At 41.4% G+C, this 18,695-nt stretch overlaps 1 protein-coding gene and 1 long non-coding RNA gene across 2 annotated transcripts in view; one reads left to right on the top strand and one right to left on the bottom strand.

Annotated features, from left to right (window-relative positions):
• myo1d (myosin 1D) overlaps positions 1-13,686 on the top strand; it is a 111,199-nt gene extending 97,513 nt beyond the window's left edge. The window contains exon 22 of the mRNA XM_031314768.2: positions 13,528-13,686. Within this exon, the coding sequence (XP_031170628.1) occupies positions 13,528-13,684 (157 nt within the window). The 3' untranslated portion in view covers positions 13,685-13,686. The remainder of the gene's footprint in view (positions 1-13,527) is intronic.
• On the bottom strand, positions 662-16,501 carry LOC116060971. Its single transcript, XR_004107630.1, has 4 exons — positions 16,355-16,501; positions 12,635-12,643; positions 10,935-10,937; positions 662-672 (listed from the first exon to the last, which is right to left on the bottom strand). It is a non-coding gene; the product is annotated as an uncharacterized LOC116060971 (long non-coding RNA).
• Between the last annotated feature and the right edge of the window lie 2,194 nt (positions 16,502-18,695).

Raw genomic sequence — 18,695 nt, 5'->3', positions numbered from 1 at the left:
TGTGCTGCGTTCATGTGGTGTCGAGGTTAATGAGAAAAAAAGCCTGAGAAAATTTATGGAGAAACTCAGTTTTACAGATCTGTCAATTAAGTCAACTAATCAATTAACCGACAAAAGCGTGTGAGCGTTTGTGCACTTTCACAGCTATATTTCGGTGAAGTTGCATCATTGTTGCATTTTTCATTTGGTTCAGTTTGCTTTCACACTGCACTTTGTCAAACGCACCAAACACTGTAAACAAATGTCACTCCATTGAGACAGGTCACTTCTTTATTGGACAGAATATCCGAAACTTGCCGACACTTCTGGTCTCAGAAATAATGGAGCAACACCAAATTTATAACGTCTTGGGTTTTCTGGTTCTGCTTTAGTGTTTCTAATATTTTAGAAGAAGGCGAACAACGAGCAGCAGACAGACAGCGAGTGAAGGAGAGAGAGAGATGTGTGCTCAGAACATCTTATGGATCTGAAAGTTATCGTCCCTTAAATCATATATAAATCCGTAAATTGTGTGCAAGGTTGAAATTGCAGGCTAGTAAATGCTCTGTTTTTTGCTTCACTTCCTGTATTTGGGTCGGATTGCGTTCTCACCTGAAGTAAACCAAACTCTAGTTAACTTGGAAGCGAACCGAGACCCCCGTTTTTAAGCGGATCAGAGTTTGTTTGTTTGATCTGCACCAGAGTTCGATGAGCTTTCACACCAGCCCAAACAAACCGGACTATCCGACCAAACGCTGCAGGGTTCATTTTAAACGGATCAAACGAGGTAGGTATGAAAGCAACCTTAGTGGACTAAGAATTTCTTCAATCGAGGACAGCCCTAGAAAGTTCACACTGCATTACCGTTGTGATATCGGGCATGCCTTGGCGGTGGTCTGCGCTCTCCGAGTGCCCATCTAGTTTTGTCATGTCTTGTTTCGTAGATTGCTATTAGTTTTGAGATCGTTTAAAGGGGCGCTATGCAGTTTTGGCTATTTCTTCACTGTTTTCTGGATTTTTGCTCGCAGGTTTCTTTCTAGAGCTCCCCCTACAGCTTCGGAATAGATATTTGGCAGCTCCTGTGTTTATTTGTGTCTGACTCCTCGCTCGGTCAGTCTGCTGTTTCCCTTTCTCTGTTCCTCTGACAGTGCTTTCCTAGCTTTCTGCTTCTTTTTTATCGGCTCAGCCATGCAACTGCTGATGATGTTCCTGAATGGGCGTATGTGTGCAGTGCCGTGAAGCAATTCGTTACATCGCGAGACCTGATATCACGCGATACTTCCTGATGCTGAGGCCAGTGCTCGCATGCCGAAAGTTGCAAGGGTGGTTTTTCCGCTCACAGGCGCTAGGGGGGAACGAGACAACCACCAATCAACCCGAAAAAAGTAATATAACCATTCCAATGACTCCGAAGCTGTTCAGTTAAGGTAAATTAAGCTAAAGAAACTGCATAGTTCCCCTTTAAGGATAGACCCCAGAAAAAAACTATATTTTTTTTAAGGTTTCAGTTATAAGTTTTCTGAAAAATAATGGAATGGACAAGAATCTAATCTATTGTTTATGACGTTAATGTTAATTTTCCTAGTCGTACTAGCAGTGAAAGCTCTGCGTAGTGCCAGCGTCCCGCACGTGGAGCAGTGAATGGTAAAACATGAATTGGTCTTGTGTGAAACTGTTTAACACACTTTAAACTAGTTTAGAAGCAGCACTGAGACCGGCGCCACCCAGACGATGCACGTCCCTGATGGTGACCTGTCAGCAGATGAAAATAGATGAACCTTTGAGTGACGTATTGATTGCCTTTAATAAACACAATTGGAGGTGTAGCCATGTGAAAAGTGAGCGGTCTCCCTTCAGTAATGAGCAACTAATTGAGGCAGCCTGTCTTTCTTTTCTGTTTTGACTCAGTGTGCTCCAGCTTATTGATTGACCTAATGTGTTTTAAACTCCATTCAGCCTTAAGACGGTGGAGAGTCCTTCTGAAAGGCCAAACACGCAGCTGATCAGTGATTTAGCTCACTGGTTTCACAGTACAAAGACCGCAACAATGACAGGATCCAGCACACAGTTGACCAAATGCACACACACACTGGTTTAACTCTCCTGCTGTGTGGCTATTATGGCTCTACAGTGTGAGATAGCCTCCACCATCTGTGGAGCAACTACAGCATCCCCTAGAGACGGAGGCCTTTGCTTTGTACATTTCCGGTTGTGTTTCATCTCCCACTGATCTCTTAAACAGAGAGACGTAGAGGTAAGAAGTGTGTCCTTTTGTTTAACCAGGACATCTGTGAACACTGGACTCCTTACAACAGCTGGCACAAGTAGCTGTTATTGATAGCCATTATTCACCCGCTGTCCTGTGGGAATGGGGAGGGTTTACCTCCAGATGCCATGTGGACAACTTACCAGTGGTCAGGCCAAATGTTGCCGTCTACTCCATCTTCTTCTCTGCTCAAGGGTATTGCAAGGAATTATGGGCTGTGGCCACAGGATGTTGTCTTGGCAGGAACAGCGCTGGGCTGTGGGGCGATTTTGAAGTAGTGGCCGCTCTGTATTGTAGAATGTGGGAAAGGAACAGCTTTAAAACGATAAATTAATTTTTTTCCCCAAACACCCCAAAATTACTCTTTGTGTGATCAGTTATCCACGAGGTCCAATAAAAACAACAATAGCAGTAAATTATTTTACACCATTTGTGTCTCTACTAAAGGAAATCAGCTGAAAGCCTGAAAAACCTTTTTTGTCTTATGAGCCCCTTGAGCATCTTAATACATTCATATCCTTTAGACTAAATTTAGTCTTTTCGGAAGTCTTTTAAAGCTATATTTTTGTCTTTAAGAAAATAGAAATGTATGATATATGTAACTAAAAACAAGCATTAACATCTGAAATGCAGTAGTTGTTAGTTACAGTTTTCATCAGATAACACAGCAGCTGCTAAATCTTTTGTTTGTTTTTGAGAGATTTCAACCAAAACCAAAGAACTGGTAAATAAATGTATTAAATATGTATGCTTTTACACTTGAGGATCACAAAAGGCATTTTATTCAAGACACCTCGGAGGACCATGATATTCAGCCACCCCAGGTCTTGCTTACTGTGCATGATACTAGCTTAGCATATTAACAAGAAGGGCTTGGGTTTACTGTTCATGTGTGATCCAGCTTCAAATGGAGCCGCATGGGAGTTTTGGGGAGTAAAAATATTGTAAAGTTGAATGTGTCTTATGGGACGATCTCATGTTTGAGTTGAGTTGGTTTAGAATGTCATCTATAGCTGCTGATCTTTCTCTCTTCTCTGTCTGGTGCAGAGGCCTGGAGCAGTGCTGATGCTCAGCTGCTTATAGCTGCCTTTGATGTAAGCCTCGCTTTGGCAGCTCCACCTCTGAACTCCACTTCTCCATGTACACACACTCTTTACTTTCTTTCTCTTTTTTTCTCTTCTACACGCATTTTAATCAATACTATTTTTGCAGTCAGTGCATTTTCACCCCGTTCTTTCAATGAGTTACTTAGTAATCTCTCCTGTTCTGAGTACAGCTCTTTTTTCTCTGAAACGAGAAGAAAAGATCAACAACTGAGGAAAGGAGCGGACAATTAGAGGGAGGCAAAAAGGGTATCCATACCCGGATTCACTGAACTTTCACAGCTTAGTAAAAATACTGCAAGCAAAGTCTGCCTTATGATATAATTTGATGCACCAAATCTGCTGAAATAACCCAAGACGGTTGCTGCAGAAGGATTTCAGTGCTGCATTTAATCTGGTCTTTGTTTTTTTTTTTTTTCTTCTTTTGCCTCTAAACATTTAATTCTCTGCAGTTTGTAGCTGTCTTGTCAAGGTCTACAACACTGAAAAAGATGCCTTTTATCAATTTAGAAGTGCAGATAGTAAGTTATTTTAAAAGTATGTATGAGAAAGGGAAGAGATGGAGCGAAAGGTTCAAAGAATAAGTTTTACTTTGAGAGAAGAAGAGTGCAACATTGCCTAATGCAGAAATGATCTACAGTCAAGACGTGTTAACCCTGACTTTCACTGATATGATGTCTGCACTCTTGAGATATCCCTCCAGTCTTCTTTTAACACTGAGCTAAAGCACCTGTATCATACCGCAATAACTGTATCTCAAATCAACACACCCACCATGCCGTCAAAACTGCTTAAACTCTGCGTCTCCCCTGCATTATCTCTATTATTCATACACCACATCTGCAGTTGCAGTACTAGCAAAACTGTGTAACTTGGGAACAGGGATGCTAATTAAAGAACTGCACTCAGAAAGCCTCTTAGGCAGTTTTCACACTTTAAACTGGGGCAGATGAGGCCAGAACAGTTTTATCCATCCAGACTGGTGAAGCTGCCTCATATCAAAGTGTCTGTGATGATTGTCCAGGACAATAACTTTTCCTCCCATTAAAAGCCTGTTCAGTTAGGGGGCGACCTCTAGCTCACCCAGTAAGAGCATGCTGTTTCCTGTCTATCCACTGTCACCTTCAAATAAAGGAAAAAAAGCCCCAATACATGATCTTAAAAAAAAGCCTGTTCAGTTAGTTTCAGTGTGATGCTGGTTTGTGTTCTTCTATGCTCTGTGTGCATCTTTCCGTTTCCTCTCTGGTGTGAATGTAGCACACGGGACCATGTGGGATGTGTGATGCAGCCATGTGAGACACAGAAAGGGTGTGACAGTGAGAGGAAGAGATATGCTGTGTCAGGTCTGGTGTTAAATGCAAATATATGTTGTTAAGTGGGTGACTACAAAGGAAGACAAATGTAGAAAAAGAGCGATGGGATACAGAAACGTGGACTTAAAACAACTGCATCTTGTACAATGTAAAGTTTTTTCCTTCTGTCTAAAAGTAAGGCTAAAACTCAATTTGCTAACTGTCATCCTCTGACCTGTAATACACCAAACCCATACATAGAAAACCATTGATGACCTTTATACCTATACTTAACCATCTCTACTCAAATATTTGTTACCACGCTAGAGAATCTTCTAGATTAATTGGTTCAAGATTTTGTACAGACGATGAATCTTCCAGACTTTGGTGATCCCCTGATTGTTTTCTAACATTTGTGGTTAAAGGTCCAGTGTGTAACGTGTTTAATTGTTCATTATCAAAATCTGTGTTGCCCGTTCACAATGAATATTTACCACCAACATCAATTCCAAGTATTCCTATTGGCTTGAAATTTTACATTTGCATTTGCATGAACTGGGGTATTCATGCGCCATCTTGAAATACGTTAGCCAGTAAGGGACATACAGGACGTACTGCTCCGCCTTTCACGTTTTTGCTGTCACATGATAAACTCACAGGTGCTGCTAATGTTGCTAATGGGTATCGTAGCTTCCCGGCCCCGGCAAGTTTGAAGAAGGAAACATGGAGGACCACACGTACTCAAAATCCAAATTTCAGGAACAGGAGTCTTCTTCTTCACCCAGAAAAAGAAAAAGGAGATTGAAAAGAGCAAGAGACCGGCTTTTTGAAGCGTGAAGGCTACTGTAGTTGTAATACGTACTTTGAACTGCGTGGTGCGAGAGAGTTGATTGTGATATATGATCTCAACACTAGATGGAAGAAATTCCTACACATTGGACCTTTAAGATTGAAATGTCTCTGCAACTATTTTATAATGTGTCATGAAATTTGGTTCATAAATTCATGTTAATCTCAGGATGAATTGTAATAACTTTGGTGATCATCTGACTTTTTATCTAGTGCCCCCGTCATGTCAAAATGACATCCCCATCAGTTGCAGTTTGTTTAGTGCCAATTAGCAAATGTTGGAATGCTAACATGTTAAACTGAGATAGTGAACATGGTAAATAATATACCTGCTAAACATCAGCATGTGAACTAGAAGCGCAGACTTCCGCCAAGGCCAAATACCCTATCTCACAATGTTAATTGAAAAATGATTCATATATCCGCCCCATGATTTGGATTCACTCCAAAATATAATGGGTTCATCCATGGCCCCTGCTCTGCTTTCCCCTAAATTTCATGAAAATTGGACCTGTGGTTTTCCCCTTAATCCTGTTGATTAAACTCAGCAGGATTAAGAAAATCAGTTCAAAAAGATCCTTTTCTAACCATGAGATAGCCATGTGATATTTGTAGCCATATAATCTCACCCAGGGTAGATCAGCCTCAAAAGCTGCAAGGTTTTCTAAAATGTATACATATAATAATGCTCTCACTCTCTGGCAGCACACCTATCGTTTAAAGTCTCCATGGGCCCTATTTTAACGATTTAAGCGCACGGCGTGAAGCGCCTGGCGCAGGTACGTTTAGGGCGTGTACAAATCCGCTTTTGCTAGTTTGACACCAGTAAAAGGGTCCGTGCACCGGGTGCATGGTTCAAAAGGGTTGTACTTAGTGTCTTAATTATTCATTGGTGTGTTTTGGGAGTAACATGCAATAAACCAATAAGAGTGTCATTTTCCATTCCCTTTAAAAGCCAGGCACATTTGTAAGACCAGCACGCCTATAGGCACACAGATGGGTGCAGGTGCATTTGCTATTTAAACGACGTGGGTGCTGGACGGTCTTAAAATAGCAAAGACACTTGCGTCAGGCTTTGCACTGCGCTGCGCCGGTGCAAGATAGGGCCCCATACTGTTAATAATCCACTTTTTTTTCAAAGATTGTGTCTGATCAAATGTGGAGATGTTGCTGTAATGTTCACAAGGAGTCAGAGAATAGCCTGGCTATCCATCATCCAATCATAAAGGCAGCATGGTGTGTCTGCAGTGTGCGCTCCTTCAGTGCTGTCCCATGGTGTCTGACCTTCACACACACACACACACACACACACACACACACACACACACACACACACACACATGTGTGTGCATGCTTTCTCCACTATCTTTCTTGATCCCAGTGTGGTTCTTACAAGCTGAAATATTGATGTGAGGAGACTGAAGGTTTGTTTGTTTGTTTTTTTTTACAAAGAAAATGGCATCACTTGGTCAGTGCTGTGTGTGGAGACACTAACTACGTTTACATGCACATAATATTCAGTTTTTTGCCCTTATTCCGAAAAAGACGATATTTTCCGACTAAGCTGTTTACATGGCTAATAAAAGTGAATATTCCACTAATATTCCCATTTACATGTAACATTACGTTAGTTGTGCAAAATAAATTTTTTTTCAAAGTCTACCAGCGGTGTTGGACTGTGCGAGCACAGCGTCCCTCTTTCATTCCTTCAACCAGCTTCTTGAAAAGGTCGGCGTAGCGATGTGTGCGCATATCAAAAAGCCTGTTGATATCCAAGTCTTTGATAATGTTTAAAAGTAGCTGTGTTTCTCCTTCTTATCGGGTCTGCAACTTTGCAAACTGTTGGCTGGTTGGTTTGTGTACAGAAACCATAGCAACGCAGAGCTGACCATAAGCCGTAAACAGGCAAGAGGTCGTAAACTGCGGTTAAAAAACCCAATTGAGACGCATATTCCGAATGCGCTGTGTACATGTCCAAAGAATGCCTCGAACACCCGAATAATACCGGAATATCCCACGTCTTAATCGGAAAATGATCTGTTCGGAAAAAGGCCTTATTCGGAATATCCAACATCCATATGCTGTTTACATGACCTGTATCAAATTCGGAATATTGATGTAATCGGAATAATAGTGGAATATTGGTGTGCATGTTAACATTCTCACCGAGTCTCTGACAGATCAACAGCATGGATTCATTTCCTGCTCCCATCTGCATCAACCGGCTGGAGTTCAGGTGTCTGTGTGGATGTTTTTTGTATATCCACAGTTTATTTCTTTCTGGTTGGATGGTATATTTGTTGTGTCCCTGCGTACTCTTGGCACAGAATCTGCTCTATCCATACTCACTGGTCTCTAGCGCTGTCTGTCTCTGTTTTTCATGCTAAGTATCTTCCTTTTCCACTGATGCAAATATTTGCCTCCTACATTAGTCTCCTTTATAATCGATTAAATAGGATTATGCCAAGAATAGAAATCATCTAATTACAAAAGAGTTGGACATTAAAGTGCTTTTTATTCTTATGTGATGCACAAAATAAGATAAATACATCATGATGTTAACTGATGCACTCTGACCACATGTAAGTTTAAATCTGGTTATACTGTAGGTTTAGTTTTACATGTCTTCAAGCTTTAGTAACAGTAGGTTTGTAAGAGCAGGAATGAGTTTGAAATACGTCATTTGGAAACAACTCTGTGTTTTTGCTCCTTCAGTAGCTCCTAAAATGGCTCCGTCATCATAGTGCGGAAAGATCATACTTTGATCACCTCCTCAAAGTCCTGAGTCTTCATAGCAAATCAGCTTTGCAAAGTGTTCTTCCCCTTCTCCCCCACATGCAGCGCTCATATATTTTTCAGCAGCAGAGAGCTTGAGGGAGAGCCAGGTACACTATTAGAGGGATGACTCAGAGTGGGACTGGGTGGCTTCACAGACTGGAGGTAATCCTGGATCCGCGTCCTGAAAATAGCCCGGCTCGTCCTCTCCCGCTTCTCTTCCACTGTTCTCATTTCTCCGCACTTTTTTTTCTCACTCCGATACTTTCAGCACCCAGACTTTTTTCTGGATAGTCTTTCCAATAAAGCTCTTTCTTCAGACCCTCTTTATTCCCTTTTCACCACCCTTTGAAGCAACATTGTGGAACATTGGTATTTTTCCGCTTTTGCACCGTAAATACGGACAGCTGTACACATGCATTTGTTATGATTACATTACTCATGATCTCAGGCAAGTGCAACAACACAAGACTTAGCAATCCAGCTAATATTACCTACTAGTCCAACAGCAAGATGACCAGCTCGACGTCTGCCTTGCAGCTTTTTATTTTGCCAAGTTCTCACCAACGACTAAAAGCCGGTCTGAGATTTACTCTTTCTCCGTCACTCTCTTCTTAGCTTCCCCTATATCGTTGACAGTTTCTTCGCCATTATGTCTGTAGAGGCTGCTGGACCCGGTTCCATTGCCTGCTCGACTGAGCTGACAGCAGCTACAGTTAGCAGCAGTTAGCAATTAGCATGACTTGACTAACAAGCACAGCTTTCTGTCCATCAGGAAACTCCGTAAATCAGTGGGAGTCGAGGCAGAGCAGCCACAGTACATTAACGGGAAAACCAGAACACATTTCCTCCCTAAAAAATAATCCTGTTATACCAAAATCAGTGGTAGTGCGTTACACACTTCCACTCCCGGGATACCGTACCCACTCACCAAAGTCACATGGTGCGAGAACAGGCGTTCAGGGCTTGAACTGGCAATGACAGGCACCATTCTCCCTATTACAAGTTAGAGTAGCATCAAAATGATTGTGAAGCTGTTTTTTTAAGGTAAAATATTTACGCAATGTGCTTTATCTCTTTCTTGAGCCTCTCTAATTTTGTCCTCAACTTTTTTTTTTACTTCTATTTCACTCCCATTTATCTTCACCCTGTTCCTCCTCTTCCCCTTTTCCTCCTATCCTCCATCCTTCCAAGTAAAGAGGAGATACTTTTGGGAACAAGTGTGCCTGGACTCGCATGGCATTAAGGGCAAAGACACATAAAGGGAATGGGGGTAGGGAGAAGGAAAGAATTGACTTTCCAGTCGGAGAGGCCATCCAGGGGAGGACTAAGTCTGCCCTCGGGGCTCTGACTGGCTCAGGCCAGAGCCTGGTAGGAAAGGCCAGCCAGTGACCTTAAGACTCAACTGATCATGTTTTCTATTCAGAGATGAAGCGTTTTATTGGTTTTCATTGGGATGCCAGGGTATTTATTCAGAGGCGAGCTTTGGCCCAGACGGATCAGAAAGTTGTCAAAGACCTGTTTGGTGTATCCGATGGAAGCTTTGTAAGAGTGTGTTACACTTTGTGTGTGTGTGTGTGTGTGTGTGTGTGTGTGTGTGTGTCTACATGTGTGGGTATATGTCTGTGAATGTGAGCCTAACCCTGTTTGCCCTTCACGAGGAGAATAGCGCAGCATCCCCTCTGGCATTTCAGTGAGATGGAGAAGTAACAGGATGAGAGACGCTCAGAAAAAGGGGACATATCACAACACACACACACACATACACAAACACATGAGTACCATTGGCTGGCTAGCAGCCATGACAGATGGGGGAGTTCAGTTCTCAGGGGGTTGCCATGGAAACGAGCATCAGTGCTACCCTGAGCTTCTCCGCTCTGCATAAAGCCGCCATACAGAAAGGCACACACTCTGCAGAGGAGTGCAGCGTGGGCAGCAGGAGCCTTTTGCTCCTTGTTTATGACTTATTGTTGCGCAACAAGTCGGTGTCACCAGGTTCACGTCTCATTTCCTAATTTTAGATTTTAGGGAAGGAGATTGGTGGCTGTGTGGGAATCCAACAGTGATTGCACTTAATGGATTTGTTTACGAACCGCAAAGGCAGCCACGATCAGTGACTGTCTGTGAGAAAGTGTGTCATGACGAGCACTTGACTGAACAGAAAGAAACGCATGTTTATTAACACCCCTCCTCTCTGAGCACATTTACATTTACATTACATCTTCCTCCCACTCGCTCTCGACCAAAGGGCTATTATCACATTCATCATCTCATTCCCCATTCATCATTTACATCACATTACGTTTTCCTCTCTCTTTCTCTCTCTGAACCGCAATTTTCTGCCTTCAACTCCTCACTCTTTGAGTCCCGTCATCGATCCTGTTTAAGAGCAAACGAGGCAAAGCACCCGTCCGCCCAGAAAGGATCTAACTAGATGTGACAGGCACTAAAAGCCAATCCAGCAAGGCAACGCCATATGGATCATTACTTCAACAGCGCTCATGTTTGATTTCCTCTCCGTTATTCATCTTAATTTTCTTAGTGTGCATGCTGAAACATGCACACAGATAGGGTTTTAGAACATACAGCAGCATAATCCTGCACATATACTATTATTCTCTCCCACACACACATTCCTGTATCATCACAGCATCATACTCTCCTACATACATTCTCATAAAACAAACAACTGTATATGATTTGTGAATGTAAAAGGTGACCCTAAACTTATCGTGGCTTTATTCAAATGCTCCTTGTAGATTAAATGTCTCTTGCTGTGCCACTGAGCAGGTACGTGCTTTGTTTTCAACAAAGCTGTAAACCAATCAGGAACTGAACATTTAGGGCCCTATTTTAACGTTCTAAGCGCATGGCGCAGGTGCGTTTAGGGCGTGTCCCAATCTACTTTTGCTAGTTTGACGGCCGAACAAAGGGTCCGTGCGGCGGGCGCACGGTTCAAAAGTGTTGTACTTAGTGTCTTCATTAATTCATAGGTGTGTTTTGGGCGTAACATGTAATAAACCAATCAGAGATCATCTCCCATTCCCTTTAAAAGCCAGGCGCGTTTGGACCTTGGCGCATTGCTATTATGATGGCGGATTTGCACCGTAATATTTTTATTTGTAATCTTTTGCATGTTTGTGTTCTGCTGCGCTTCCCTGTGTGTGTGTGTGTGTGTGTGTGTAACAAGCATAGAGTGCGCATGCTGTGCACGAGCCTAGGTGCATTTTACTAATGCTCTGTTAAAATAACAATGAAATGCTGCGTTATTGACTTTAGACCAGGTTTTTGTTGGTCAATGACGCGATCACTTCCCGCTGCCTCAAGAAGCAAGCAATACGGCAATTGTTCACCTGAACACACCTCCCTGTAAGACCAGCACGCTCATGGGCGCACAGATAGGCGCAGGGGCATTTGCTATTTAAACGACGCAGGCGCTGGATGGGAAATTGACAACTGCGTCGGTCTTAAACTAGCAAAGACACTTGCGTCAGGCTTCATCCACTTTGCTTTTTTTGCTGAGAGTAGATTAGAAGTTTTGATACCACTCTTATGTCTGTAAGGTAAATATAAAGCTGCAGCCATTAGCCGTTAGCTAAACCTCTCTGTCCAGTGGATCATAAACAAGCAGCTGGTCGAGTCATTTCAATTTGAGTCAAATTATGATTAATATAACCTCATCAACTAAATAGTTCTATTGGAGAATCTCTGAGCCAACAAAGAACTATCACACATCTTAATTTAATCCTTATCCTAAAGTTTTCCCTCATATACGCTCATCATCATTGACCTCGTCATTTCTCTCCTTGGCAATTCACAATTGCCGTCTGTTTTACATTATAATCTTATGGAGTAAACCGTGTTCTCAAAAATGTCCTGAATGCTTCTTTTAAACGCCACTGCCAATGTTTTTTTTTTTCTGCAGCTCAGAGCACCTTTTTGAAGTTGAAAAAAGTTCAACTTTTCTGAAAAAACGTCATACGTCAAACGCTTTATTTTGACAGCGGAGTAGCGGGACCTGTCGTTTCCATAACAACAAGATGAAAATGGAGAAGGTATCAGAGCGAGTTTTATGATGTGACTGGGTGCTCCTTGTTTAGGGAACTCCCTTTGTTATATCTAACGTTAGTAGTAGCACCGCTCCCTCTCTTTGTTCATTCTCTAGATCGCTCGAGCTCTGTTTTATCTAGCACCGCTCCACATAGCACTCTTGGATACTGTAGCAGTAGCTGTTATAACAAAAAAAAAAAAAACATTTCCAACTTTCTTTCTTTTTTATTTACAAAAGCCCCCTAGTCAATTTTTCCTTGTCAAAAAAGAAGCCCAGTCTGATCATGTCCTTAGACATATTTTCCATCTCATTTGCAAACAAAGTCATCCTTGCTTATATATAATATCAATCTTCGTCTCAGTCTGACAAAACTGCTGTAAAGGGTATAATGGTATGTGTGTAATAATGTGATAGTATGCATGAGTAAGAATTAATTGAGTTTATTCGAAAGTACAGTTGTGTGTTTTTGTGTGTGAGCAAGTGTGAATTATGGCCCCAAACAAAGTAGGGGTGGGAATCACCAGAGGCCTCACGATACTTATGTCACAATACGATATTATTGCGATTTTAAACATATTGCAATATTCTGCGATTATATTGCAATTTATTACCTTTTTTCAACTTCAAATGTTTCCCAATTTCAAATGATGTCCCCAAAAGGAAACTTTGTCAACATCTGTTTTTATCTAAAAATATACATTTCTCTGTTTGTTCATCTCACTTCAGTTTTATTGCTGCAAAATGGGATTGTCAAGCAGACAAACTGACTATATATAAGATATATAATAAAAGATCAATTCTTGACGTCTGTGTATCGATACAGTATTGCCACGGAAAATATCGCGATACTATGCTGTATCGATTTTTTCCCTCACCCCTAAAACAAAGTCTGATATATAAAATAAAAAGGTGTGTGAGAGAGTATGACTGTGCATATAAAAGTCAATACAGTGTGTGTGTGTGTGTGTGTGTGTGTGTGTGTGTGTGTGTGTGTGTGTGTGAGAGCGAGAGAGACCGTGTCACTAATGGATCTACATTTTTTATCCCTGTGCATTAAACTATGACTGAATGTAATGTGAAGCCACTGAGGAAAGCTGCAGTATATAAACAAACCTTGATTATGTGCATAAATGTTTATTCCTTGATGATTTCTTTACAAAATGTGCAATAACCTATCTTTCTGTCTCTCCATCATTTATTTTCTCCCTGCAGTGAGAAGAGGAAGCTGCAGGTGAACGTCGTGAGTCCCATCCAGTGCAGCATGAGCGGGAGGAAGTGCACGGTCATCGTCGAGCCCAAGATCAACCAATCGCAGCCAGACTTCACCAAGAGCCGATCTGGTTACATCCTGGCTGTTCCTGGCAACTAAAATAGGCCAAATGAAAAAGAAATAAAACAGTGACAGCTGATTTCTAAACCAGGCCGGGATGATGATGATGATGATGATGATGATGATGATGATGATGATTCACTTCTCCTTTTCTTTTCTTTTTTGCCGAGCTGCTGATAATGTGACGATTTAAATAAGCAGCTCTGTAGGAGGATTGTGGTAATTGAATCCATAATGTATGCAAAGCCATGCCAAATTTGACCTGTTTAATAGATTTCTATGCAATGTTACTATAAACAGCAAGTGCACAATGCGCCTACATGCAAGATGCTATTAGCTAAACAGGTTTTATAATATGCACTACAGGATAATGTTCTTTCTTTAAAAAAAAATCCAAATTACAAATGATTTGCTTTGTGCAATATTTACTTTATTTTAGATGGAATATTGTGGTAGTCAAGGTGAGAGGAGATTATGCAGCAACTGTTTTCTGAACCACTGATTGCATAATAGGAAAAAAAAATCCAAAGGCTTTCCAGGAATTTATAATCTGTGCAGCTCCGCGTGTAGGAGGCGGAGCACCATCAAAAGTGGAACCCTGAAACAGGAAGTAAGATGATTTTTCAGATACTAGATTGATGATCTGTTTGATATGTGTTCTAAGGAATAATAACGTAAACAAATTGAATTAAAGGCTTACCTACCTACATGGTAAATGAAAGAAATTGCAGCAACCACTATTTTTTCCCCAATCACATATGAAAACAGCGACATGTGATTCAGCGGTTCAGTCAGTGTCTGCGGCACAAACTCCAAATTCACTGTTAGTTTGTTAGTCACAAGATGTCACCCAGGATGTGTTGAGCATATCCTGAACATCGCAACCTGCTACATGCAAAGTGTTCAAAATCTATTAATTTAAATCCTGCTTTGTATACTTTCTACTGCAATGTGTACTTTTATAATATACTATAATACTGCTTATATAGTAAAGGTTAGAATATACTTTATGTGACAGCACTATACTGCATTTTGTATAAAAAGACATGCTATAACTAAAACTGAATAACTCTAGTTTAGCAGCAGAGTTTTGTCGGCCAGTACTGTATAATCCCATGTGAACTCCAGCCCCTGAACATAGTCTCATTTGCTGTCTTTGTGTTGAGTGAATAGCCTAATGAATTGTAGCGTTCCTTTGACAAACATCCCCTTCATCAGAGAGAAAGAGTGTGAGAGTACGACTGTGTGTGCTCTATGTGTGTTGATTAGCTCTTTTGAGCTCTCCTCTTGTTGGCTCGGAGACTGAGAGCCTGGCCGCTGGCCACAGTGAAGGAGGGAAGACAGAGGCTCACGGGGTGGGAAGTCTGGAATCAGACTGCTGTCCTAGTTTACCTCCTTGTCTAATGATGGGAAGGACTTTTTGTGGACTGTTTGGAGACTTGATTTGCATCTGCTCAACCTAAACTCCCTTCGCAGTTCTTTGTTTATACCCAAATCATCAGCACTCGAACACTCCGAGATCGGTTTGTACTGTTTTCACAAGCTGTCGGCTGTGTTGAACATTTTCACTCTGTTTTCATCCTTTGGTAAGTGTTAGCACATTAGAATATGTTTTATTTTTCTAGCCATTGCAAGGAAATGTGTTTGTGAAAATGTAATTTTAACATCCATCCACAGAGTCAGTTCATAAGGCATAATTATTTGTTCTTGTGTAAGGTGTTTGCTGCTCTTTAACCAACCTAATTATTCTGAGTTTAAAAGTTCATTCTTGGCCTTTGAAACAGCAGTTGAGAAAACAATTTCTTCACAAGGTAGCATGTAGAGCTAACGTCTAACATGCTAGTCAGCCAGGCCCACGCAAACGCTACTCAGTTAGGGGACAAATCTATGTTCTGAGGGTCAATGTCATCGTATTATGACACATTAAAGGTGCTGTAGGTAGGATGGCAAAGATCCAGGACTTGAACTGAATTTGAACATCGACAACTTCTCAGTCCCTCCCCCCTTTCTGATTAAACCCAAACGGTCTCCTAAGCCCCCCACAAGGGAGAATGAATGCGTGTGCATGAGCAGTGATTGACACGCAGTTAGACACACACACACACACACACACACACACACACACACACACACACACACACACACACACACACACACCCCCCCGGCCCTGATTGGTGCATCTGAACAGGGAGCGGTGGATTTTTGCAAATCACACTACAGGCTGTTGATGGAGCTAGAGGAGCTGGATTTTTTTTTAATTCCCTGCTTCATGTAGTTCTACTGGAATATAGGGTCAGTTTCAGTAAATATGACAGAAAGATAGTTTTATAAGTCTTACCTACTGCATCTTTTTAAAGAGACCTTTTAAAGGGTTCTATTTTCTCAGCAATGTTATTTCCCCTGGTTTCCCTCCTTGTGGTGAGATTGTTTTCTCTGCTGAATAATTAACTTTGAACCTCAGCTTTAAAGCCAACATGGACAAAAAGTCCTTAGTGCTCAGAAAACATTTAATTTTCCCATCAACATTTTCATGACAACTGGACAACCTTGAACCACTAATGAAGATCAGGTGACGTGGTCGAAAGCCCCTGAACAGCAAATTAATTATTGCCTCTTTGCACAAAACATCCTCATTGGTGAATTTGGATGGAACGGATCTATAGAACGTTTTTGTTAATTTAATGCTGAAATGAACTGCAATATTCCTACTTGATAACGTGACAGTAAATTTTTAGGGTGAAGAAAACCAGAATTGTATCATCCCTCTACCCACAGAGACTTGGCTGTATTGTCTCGGAGTAAAGACTAAGTAAAGAACACTGACTGTGGGCTGAGGAACGACAGCCCAGGGTTATGAATCGGAGCTCCCTCGGTGTCTGGCCTAGTTGAAGAGGCAGAGACGCTCTTGTCGACTTTACTGCAACAGGAAGGAAACAAACTTGTTAGCGATCATTCTAATTGTGCCCGAGTGTTGTATGAACAAGTCGTTTATCTTAATTACTTAGCGAGCGCCCTGTTTTTTTTGAAGAAGCTAATTGTACCTCGCTGCTTTGTGGTGGCTGACTTTGTCCCGACACATTGATGCAGAAAAGAATTGTTCGGGGAAACTGGTGCATTCGTAGTGTGGATTAGGGAAGTGACATTGGTAGCATTAATAGATGGTTTTCTAAGCAGCTCAGGAGCAGGGGCTGCGTGCGTGCGTGCGTGCGTGCGTGCGTGCGTGCGTGGACCATAACACTGCAGCTCTCCATATCCTTCAGCATGGTAATCTTCCAAAGAGCTTCTCCTCCTCCTCCTCCTCTGCTCTGCTATGCACCGCTCATCATTAGGATGGACTCCGTGTCACTTCTCACTTCAGCGCTTCTCTCTTTGCTTTCTTAAGGCTAAAAGGGGTTTTCGTGAACAAAGCCTCGCTTGGCCTCGTCTCCTCCACTCCCTCTGCTTTCTTTTCCTCTCTCCACCCCTCCCTCCTTTTTCCATTTTCTTTCCTCTGTCAAATTACTTTGCTCAGTTTGGCTGACTGTACCGTCCTGCAGGGCAGTGAACGTTTTCTCATTTTATTTTGGTTTTCTCCTTCTTTCCGTCCTGTGCCCAGGAGGCGTGGAAATAAAAAGGGAAACTACACCAGCAACAAGACATGTCGAACAATAGGAGTATCATGCAGTAACAAAAACAAAAAAGATGAGACAAAGATGAGTATATTAACCTGAAATGTAAATACTGTGGACGTAAATCTTAAAACTGCTCACAAGTATATATTTAATTTTTTTTTTTTTTTTAAAGGCTCAATAGTTTTCTTAAACAGCTGGTCACTGTAGTTTTAGCAAATGTTACTCAAACAGGAGCTAATATTGTGTTTGTTGGGGACTATTTTCAGCAGCGGATTAATCGACATTTGGTGCTCTTGGGAGTATTTGTGGCAGCAGCACGGTGTGTGGGGGATTGAGTCAAAATAAACTACAGTGTTTGTGTTCATGGTGATGGGGAACATGTCACCCAGTGCAACAGTGGGCCTCACTGACGTGTTGTAATAACAATGGAGCTCTACGGCACAGAGGAAGAAGATACTTCAGACTTTGATAGACACACAATACTTTATTTTATGTTATTTTACTGTTGGAATATGGCATATCATCAGATTTATCCTTTAATGATTTGTTTTTGGTGTTAAAACTGAATCAGCAAAGATTACTTTTCCATTATGCTTATTGATGGCAAGTTCAAAACTCACAAGCGTTATCTTATTACTCCTTTATGAATGGGCCTAAAAGATTATCAAATATGAATGTTAACACTAGGAGACTTGTGCCATTGTGTTCTCCCCTTTAATGTTTTCCATAGAGGGATCTTTTCCTCTAGCTTTCACAACAACACAACTCTGTTATCAAGCCCGTCCATGTTAGCCAAAGGGTAACAACTTCCATTTTCTTTTCCATAATTTATTCCACGCTTTGGCTTTGTGCAAAAATGTGTATGTATTCACCATTCATTCCGTATGTGCCTAATTTTATATTACGTTTATATTTTGCATATCTGTGATTACATACCATAAATATTCTGTAATATCCAGACCAATTCAAAAGGGAACTTTCCTGTTGTATTGCTATTTTTTGTGCAAATGTATTCTGTATAAATGCATTCCATAATGTTCCATAATGAAACATGTTTCATTAATCATTTTATTAATAAATTTATTTGCATCAATAGCTGCTGCTTTCTACATTTTCTAGGTTTGTTCACTGATGTGTGGGTGATCAGATGGAACAGTTGAAAGTCGTGTTTGTGGCCAGGACTGATGTTATGTTGACTCAAATGTTTCCTGAGGCCACCTGTACACTAAACGTGCGACGCGGTAATAGTTGTTAATCCACCCACCAACAGCTGTTTCAGCGGCTGACGTTAAGACGGCTAAAACCCCTTGCAGTTGGCATGACAACGCTGCTTCCCACTGCCAATGTGTCAGCCATCACCAGATACCTCAGCAGGGCTTTATAATCCACTGGTTGATGAATGACTATCTGCTGCAAAGAGTGGAGTGACTGTTTTTTTC

This window comes from Sander lucioperca, chromosome 22 (assembly GCF_008315115.2).
Source record: "Sander lucioperca isolate FBNREF2018 chromosome 22, SLUC_FBN_1.2, whole genome shotgun sequence".
NCBI classification, from domain to species: Eukaryota; Metazoa; Chordata; class Actinopteri; order Perciformes; family Percidae; genus Sander; species Sander lucioperca.
Note: the sequence above shows the minus strand (reverse complement) of the source record. Positions and strands in the feature narration are given on the sequence as shown.